This window comes from Eriocheir sinensis, chromosome 54, assembly GCF_024679095.1.
Source record: "Eriocheir sinensis breed Jianghai 21 chromosome 54, ASM2467909v1, whole genome shotgun sequence".
In the NCBI taxonomy this organism is placed as follows: Eukaryota; Metazoa; Arthropoda; class Malacostraca; order Decapoda; family Varunidae; genus Eriocheir; species Eriocheir sinensis.
Window position 1 is genome coordinate 3,632,132 of NC_066562.1, and position 8,150 is coordinate 3,640,281.

At 46.0% G+C, this 8,150-nt stretch overlaps 1 protein-coding gene across 3 annotated transcripts; it reads right to left on the reverse strand.

Moving 5' to 3' along the window:
- Positions 1-279: 279 nt before the first annotated feature.
- Positions 280-7,787, reverse strand: LOC126983555 (uncharacterized). 3 transcript variants are annotated; one of them, XM_050836347.1, is made up of 2 exons: positions 7,244-7,787; positions 280-1,291 (listed from the first exon to the last, which is right to left on the reverse strand). In XM_050836347.1, the coding sequence occupies exons 1-2, from the start codon at positions 7,785-7,787 to the stop codon at positions 978-980; spliced, it is 858 nt and encodes a 285-aa protein (XP_050692304.1). In that variant the 3' UTR covers positions 280-977. The 3 variants fall into 3 exon arrangements, with proteins under 3 accessions (XP_050692304.1, XP_050692303.1, XP_050692302.1); XM_050836346.1 differs by having other exon boundaries at positions 280-1,250; positions 7,203-7,787; XM_050836345.1 differs by lacking the exon at positions 7,244-7,787 and adding an exon at positions 3,457-3,605 and having other exon boundaries at positions 280-1,851.
- Positions 7,788-8,150: the final 363 nt, after the last annotated feature.

Here is an 8,150-nt window from a genome sequence, read left to right on the forward strand (position 1 = left end):
TTCTCCTTCCACCTGACTATTCCATCCTATCCATCTATCCATCTTCTTTCTATTATTATTTACGTTATTTTCCTCACAACACTGGCAAGTTAAAATTGGTATGTTGTCTTTTATTTTGTAGAGAGGGACTATGTTAATCTTTGTTATGTTTTAATATACATTTTACTGCAAATCTTCCTACATTAACCTTGAAATATTCCTTGTATTGACTTAACACATTCATTGAACACTTTATTTAATCTCCTTATGTTAGTGAAGGTGATACAATACTCCTCAAAGTTTCATAAAGTTTCAATAATCAAGTTTCTTTATTTGGGTCTTCTAGTTCTTTACATTTTTTTTTCATAACATCTGCTTAGTTTTTATTAGCATCCCTCAACAATCCAATATGTTCTTGTAGTCTTCCTCCTCACACATTGCGCTATGAGATACACAAAATACGTATTCTAGTAATACGTGATTCTTCACAGTGGAGTTGTAAATAATGTTCTGAATATCATGTTGAGGATCAGTATTCTCTTGTCCGAACCCGAACACAAGTGTGCACTTTTGACTTCCCCGTTCTGAAGGCTCTGCCGATGGGCCCTACTGACGCTGCCCTGGTCCGGCGGTGCAAGTACAGGAAAGCGATGGGGAGGCGGTGGTCGAGTGGTCAGCGTGCGGGCGTGGTGAGCCCATGGACCTCGGTTCGGGTCCCACCGAAACTTGCTGATTTTTTCAACCATTGCCGAGTGGCGGAAGATTGCCCACATGCTGCCCAAATCTTCAGTCAACCCTAACCCTAGCGACCTCGTTCAAGTGGAGCACCGGGGGGCAGCATGGGCCAGGCCTGAGTCACACATCACGGCAGACACTATAAATAAAATTCGCCCGCGCCACTAACGGACTGGGGTCGTCCAAGAGGCCCTTCAAGCCAGCCTACCGGCGCTATAAGCAGCACCTAAAGAAAAAAAGGCCAATGACAAGGCCGGGGACATTTAGAAGCTGTACTCTCTTCCAGCCGGGAAGTCCATGCGGAGTCTCTCGGCACTTGGAGCCAGCCTGGGTGTGGCCATGTCCTGCTGGAGACCGCTGCGCTGGTGCTCCTCGAAGAATATTTTAGCGGCTACGTCCTTGGTGCAAGGTGTCGGGCACATGGGAAGCCTTCCAGACCTATGGCAGTCGTGAGGGCCACCATTCCCCCCCTGCTCGTGGTTCCTGAAGGATAAGGTTGACTCAGCCAAGATCGTCCTTATCTGAAACTGTTCAACCTCAATCATAAACTCCAGGATGTGTCCGTCTCCATTACAACCTTGATTGCTGTACCGGCGGCAGTCCGCCAGGCACTCATGGCGGCCATCTGGAGTGAGTCGCCACGACCCGCCTGGAGTCCGGGGGTCGTACGGCGGCAGGACGGACGAGTAGTCAGCATTGGTCACCAGAATGCGCGTTGTGGTATGCGTGGACGTCGTCAGCATCTCCACGAGGTAAAAGTTTCTCCAATGGTGCATCATGACATCTGTCGGGAAGGCGAACTGAACATTGCCGTACCAATCGTGTGCGTCTTCGTCCTCTCCGTCAAGCTTCGCGCCGAACCAGAGGACACGAAGGTTGCGACAGGGATGGTGCTTTTGCCATTGTAGAGTTTTATCCCTCAAAGTGCTCAGGGCCGTGATGGGCTTCGGGATCATCCCATTATCACCACAGATGGTGAGTGCGTCGTAGAGGTGGACTGTGAGGCCAACCTGACTAAAGAGACGATAGTCTGTCTCTCTCAGAACGACGCTCCTGCCCCCTCCCGGCCGCCAAAGGACTTTTTTCGACGCCCCGTTTGTGGTGTATAGGAGGACGTCCATGCCGCTAACCTGCTAACTGTAACAAAGGCATAACCAAGGAGGCCAGTTAGTCGATCAGTTGGTGTTAATAAGTCGCCATGAAAACCAATAAGTCAGTAAGTTGTTCGGCTAGTATTTGTTAGTATGTCACACAAGCAATAACCAAAGAAGTCAGTAGGTCAGTAAGTTGTTGAGGTAGTCAGTCACAAGGAAAACTAGCAAGTCAGTAAGTTGTCAAGTTGGTAATTCAAGTCATAGCCAGGGAAGCCAGTAAGTCGTTAGGTGCTGTTAGGTTAGTAAGTCACACAAGCCATAGCCAAGGAAGAGAGTAAGTCAGTAATTTGTTGGGTTTGTCAACTTCTATTCGTCACCCTCCAGTCAGTCACCAGACGCTACTTTACTGAAGCATGTACTCTTGTGTCTTTTGTCAACCCGTTTTCAAGACATTAAATAACGAACATACGAATACACAAACAGATAAAGAGACAGACATATAGAACGGGAACATCTTTTCATTGTTTTTTTGTGAGTTAATGTTGAAGTTTAAAGAAAAAAGTTTAGTTTGTTTTAATATGTCCTTTGTTAACGTGCATTTTGATATATTTCAGCATGACAACAAAGAGTAACAGATTAACAGACATAACGATAACAACCAAACCATTATCGTTCTGCTCGGAGGCGGCCGATGTCACTGATGATAACACTGATAAGAGAGTCAACAGGAAGTGAATCATACGAGGACTATTTCTTTTGGACAGCAAAGGACGCAGCTCGGGGACGAAAATAACTGAACATATTTACCCAACCATCACGTGCCCACACCTTCCAGCACCATGTCAGTGATCAAACAGAACAGTAATAGTAGCACTAATAATAAAAAATAATAATAGTAATAGTTGTAGTAGTTGCTTTTGCCTGCAGCCTTGAAATGAAATACCGAGGAGAGGAAGATAACTGAGAAACATTTAACCCACTGAACAAGCAGCAACGATAGCAAGGTTGGCAAGTTCTTAAGGTAGGACTCCACATGCCCACACTCAGGTAAACTTAATACTTTCCACCTGCCACGCAGCCTTACCTTTCCAACGAAACACTAACATTTTTCCCTATTCCCTGATCTGCCTCTCAATGCTTGAAATTATAAAATGCTCTCATATTCTGTCTACCAATGTTTGTAGTAATAAAAAAAGGTCACATTATGTCAATACTTGCAAAAAATAAAATGCTCATATATCCTGCTGTCAGTGTTTCCAGTCATTACAAGTTCACATATTCTGCCTATCAATGCTTGACAAACTTTCTGAACTTTTTAATGGTAAAGAATAAACAGATCTTTTGAAACACTGCTCCAGTTAGAAGTAACCTCATCTATACCTCAACATGAATACGATAGACTAAAACTGTGCTTCCCAAAAAAAAAGACCCATTATCTATACTACTAATCACTTATATATCCCCCCTCATGCTAGGTGACTTTTCGAATAATCATTAAATAGTAAATAAAAACCAACTTTCGGAACAACACACTGCAATGCTCTACCTCGCCTTCCCCACCTCCCCTAACCAAACACAACCTCACCTTTTAAAACTCTTGGTCAGGTGTAAATGTTCTACCTAACCTTCCCTAACCTAAAAGACTCACCTTTGTAAACTGCTGACCAGGTGGAAATCAAACAGATCGTGGCAGCTTTGTAGATCCTGTAGTCAGAATGGAGTATGAAGGTGGAAATTGCTTTGTAACTCTCGGACAGGTACGAGGTAGGTGAAGGTGCTGAAGTGAGCCCCAGGCCGCGCTCCGGAGGCTATATACACGAACGGCTTTGCAGGGTGAGTCACGTGCGCGGCGTCACCACAATAAATCTAAGTTATCAGCTACGCGGGATCCCTAATACGTGTTTAAAGGTTGCCGCCACACTGGTTAAGGATTTAGACGTGATAACACAGTGATGGAAATACTCGCCAATGGACAAATGTCTTTTTCTTTACTTGTTCTTATTATTATTACTATCAATGTTATTATTATTATTGAAGAATTTATAGTAAAATACTAATACTAATACTAATAATATTTTTTTATCATTATTGTTTGTGGTAGGTGTTTAATCATAACTTTTATGAACATTATTTATTATTATTATGATGGTAGAGGCGGTGGCCGAGTGGCCAGCGTGCAGGCATGGTTAGCCCGTGGAAATAGGTTTGGGTTCCACTGAACCACGCTGCTTTTTCAACCATCGCCGAGTGGCGGGAGATTATTACCCACATGCTGCCCAGATCTTCAGTCAACCCTAACTTCAGCGACTTCGGTCAAGTGGGGCACCGGGCCAGGCATGGGTCATACCTACACCACGGCAGACACTATGAATAACAATCGCCTGCACCTAAAAAAAAAAAGTACTATAGTAGTGATGGTAATACTAGCGAAAGTAAACGTGTTTCCTAGCCGCGCTTTCTTTGCCCACACATTCGTGGGCGTCGCAGATAACAAGGGTTAGGGTTGTGACGTCGTCGTTGATAATCATCATGTCCGCTTCATGACGTCTTATCGCTGTCACAGCCAGGGGGACAGACAGAGCCGGAAGAGTATAAATACTATAAGTTACGAAGTCTGTCACCTTGACAATGACAAGAAAGAGACTTATGAGTATACTGAGTAATGTAAAGTTAAGCGTTAAAAATAGAACAAAGATCCGGGAAGTTGAGAGGATCACGCAGCAGCATATCTGCTCGGGGCAACTGCAAGACATTCCGTCCAGCACAGAACAATCCCGCCTCGTGCGGGCAACGAACAGACGCAGAACACGAACACCAACACACCTTAGCATTTTGCCTCCCCTCCTTGATGACATGGCTATACTGTTGATAACAATTGCAACATACATAAAAATGATAGTTATAAGTATAAAATCAGCTGCTGGATCATGAGTTATCAATATTGTTATTATTATTAGTAGTAGTAGAAATAGTAGTAATAGTAGTAGTAGTAGTAGTAGTAGTAGTTGTAGAAGTGGTGGTAAGAATGGTAGTGGTGGCAGTAGCATTAATGGTGAAGGTAGAGGTAGTCACTCTCAGCCTGAGGAGCGTGCATTAGGACACAAGGAGATAACTTCCGATATGGCGGGCGATGCAGATTCAGTAAAAGACGTTATACCCATTCAGTCTGATTTATCACATATGCTTTCAAAGATTTAATCATTAATAATTGAAATAATTACCTAAGGGTATGCTGACATGAATTTGGTGACATTATTTCAAATCATTTCCTTAAGTAATGTGTAGGAATCAGCCAGACAAAGAAAGATAAACAAATAGACGGTGACAAAAAAAAAAAATATCTCCCCTCTTCTTTTGTCATTTCCCGTTACATCACTTCTCACGATCTTCTTCACCTCTTACTTTCACCTTATTCTCTTTTTTTTTACAGCGAAGGAAGCAGCTCAAGGGCAAAAAAAAAGAAGAAAAAAAGAAAGAAAAAGAAAAAAAAAGAGAAAACAATGAAAAAAGTCCACTAATCACTGCTCCTATATAAGCGAGTAAAGAGGAGTGGGCGAAAGAGAGGTCAGTTTCGGTAGGAGAGGTGTCCTGATACTCTCCACTGGAAAGAGTTCAAGTCGTAGGCAGAAGGAAATACAGATGATCGCATATACATAAGAAGGCGTTGGATTGAGTGGATCGCGAGGCACTCTGGGATCTCCTGCCACTACGAGGGATTCCTGGAAGGACTATTGGTTTGCTGACTGTCCTGTATTCTGGGGCTGAGACTGATGTGAAAGAGAGAGAGAGAGAGAGAGGAGGTGGGGGTGGGGGGGTGGGGGGTTGTGCAGCTTCTTCCCCGTGGATGCGGGAGTGAGGCAGGGCTGTGTCCTTGCCCAATCGCTTTTCAACACTTGTATGGACTGGGTACACGGCAGAGTTGTGGACCAGAGCCATTGTGGCGCATCTATCGGCAATACCAGGGTCATTGATCTTGTGTTTGCCGATGACGCAGTAATCCTTGCGGAGTCGCCGAAGGTTCTATTAATGGCTCTCAAGGCCTTGAACGAGGAAGCAAAACCCTTAGGACTTCAGGTGTCCTGGGCCAAGACCAAGGTAATGGTGTTTGGAGGCTTGTTAGATGGAATAGAACAGTCTGTTCGTGCGTGTGGCGACGACAATGAGATCTTTGAAAATTTCACATACCTTGATAGCATACTTCAGAACAACGGCGGGTCTCGCCAGGAAGTCTTACGGCGGATTGGCCTGGCCCACGGTGTTATGGACTCCCTCAGCACGAGTATATGGCGTTGTCGATACTTGTGTAAAAGGACAAAGATCCGGATCTTCAAGTTGGTTGTGCTCCCTGTCTTACTCTGTGGCTGTGAGACATGGACCCTGAACAGGGACTTGGAGAGGCGGATTGATGCCTTTGGCATTAAGTGTCTATGCAGAATCATGGGGTATCGCTGGAATGACTGTGTCAAACCGGCAACTACTCTGAGGCTGATGCGACGTATTACCCGCGTAGTCCGTCAACGCCAACTCCTGCTATACGGGCACGTGGCACGCTACCCAGAGGCTGACCCTGCTCACCGGGTTGTTTCTGTAAAAGACGATTCGGAGTGGAGGCCAAGGGGACTCCCACAGAGTTCCTGATGTGAGCAAGTCGACAGAACCCGCCAGGAGGTACTCGGCATGAGAAGGCGGCCTGCATGGAGACTTGCGCGGAGGGACCCCCGGATTTGCCGTCGTATAGTCTACCGCTTCCCTCAGCAATTTTGGATTTTTCCTAACTACTATTTGACTTCTTGCCGGACCTTTTCCAGACCCTTTTGGACCATTGTCTAGTCTGCCCTATATTAACTTTGTTTTCTTTTACCACCTGAACATAAGTTGTATTCATCTATAATCGTGCACACTTAGCTTTGAAACACTCTATTATCTCATAGTTTATCTAGCCTCTTTACCTCACTCTACCAAGCTAGTGTTCTGTTTTCTCTTGCCGAACCCGAACACTAGTTGACACTTTTTAACCTACTCGTTGTGAAGGCGTTGCTGACGGGTCCTTCTGACGCTGACGCTGCCTTGGTATGACGGTGCAAGTGCAGGGAAGCAAAGGTTCAATGGCAAGGCCGGGGAGACTTAGGTGTAATCTGTTTCTGCGAGCCAGTCCATGCGGAGCTTCTCAGCGCTTGGAGACAGCCTGGGTGTTGCCATGATCTGTTGGATACTACAGCGTTGGTGCTCCTCGAAGAACTTTCTAGCGGCTACGTCCCTGGTGCAAGGCGTCGGGCACATGGGGAGCCTACCAGACTTATGGCAGTCGTGAGGGCCACCATTTCCCCCCATCTCGTGGCTCCTGAAGGATATGGTCGACTCAGACATGATCGCCCACATTTGAAACGGCTCAACCTCAATCATAAACTCCAGGATGTGTCCGTCTCCATTATAACCTTGATTGCTGTACCGGCGGCAGTCCGCCAGGCACTCATGGCGGCCTTCTGGAGTGAGTCGCCACGGCCCGCCTGGAGTCCGGGGGTCGTACGGCGGCAGGACGGACGAGTAGTCAGCATTGGTCACCAGAATGCGCGTTGTGGTATGCGTGGACGCCGTCAGCATTTCCACGAGGTAAAAGTTTCTCCAATGGTGCATCATGACATCTGTCGGGACGGCGAACTGAACATTGCCGTACCAGTCGTGTGCGTCTTCGTCCTCTCCGTCAAGCTTCGCGCCGAACCAGAGGACGCGAAGGTTGCGACAGGGATGGTGCTTTTGCCACTGTAGAGTTTTATCCCTCAGAGTGCTCAGGGCCGTGATGGGCTTGGGGGGCATCTCATTATCAGCACAAATGTCGAGTGCGTCGTAGATGTGGACAGTTTGGCCAACGTGACTAAAGGGGCGGTAGTCTGTCTCCTGCAGAACGACGCTCCTGCCCTCTCCCGGCCGCCAAAGGACTGTTTTCGATGGCCCATTCGTGGAGTAGAGGAGGACGTCCATCACAATGAGCAGTTAACTGTCACAAAGGCATAGAGCATATTAGTCGGTTAGTTGTTAATCAGTCTACATGAAAATCATGCACCTTTGTATCATTATCATTATTTATTATTCTTACTACAACAATCATTATTAAAATATTATTAAACTTTTGTCATTACCGGTCCACCTCAAACAAAGGCCTTTCCTAACGTTCTCCATCGCTCTGTCTGGTGTTAGTGTACTCCATCCTACTCCGGGAAATGCTTAAACTTCATCACTCCACCTGGTCCTCTGTCGGCCCAGACCTACAGTCATGATCTGCCCGCAACGCATAGGGGACTGTTTCTATATTTCGTCTGAAATCACTCAGGCAATTTTTATTAT

Coding starts and splice junctions, on each gene's coding strand:
- LOC126983555 (XM_050836347.1), bottom strand. CDS start 7,787: ATGGACGTCCTCCTCTACTCCACGAATGGGCCATCGAAAACAGTCCTT. Junction 1,292..7,243: donor CCGCCGGTACAGCAATCAAG/GTTATAATGGAG, acceptor ACAGCAATCAAG/GTTGTAATGGAGACGGACAC.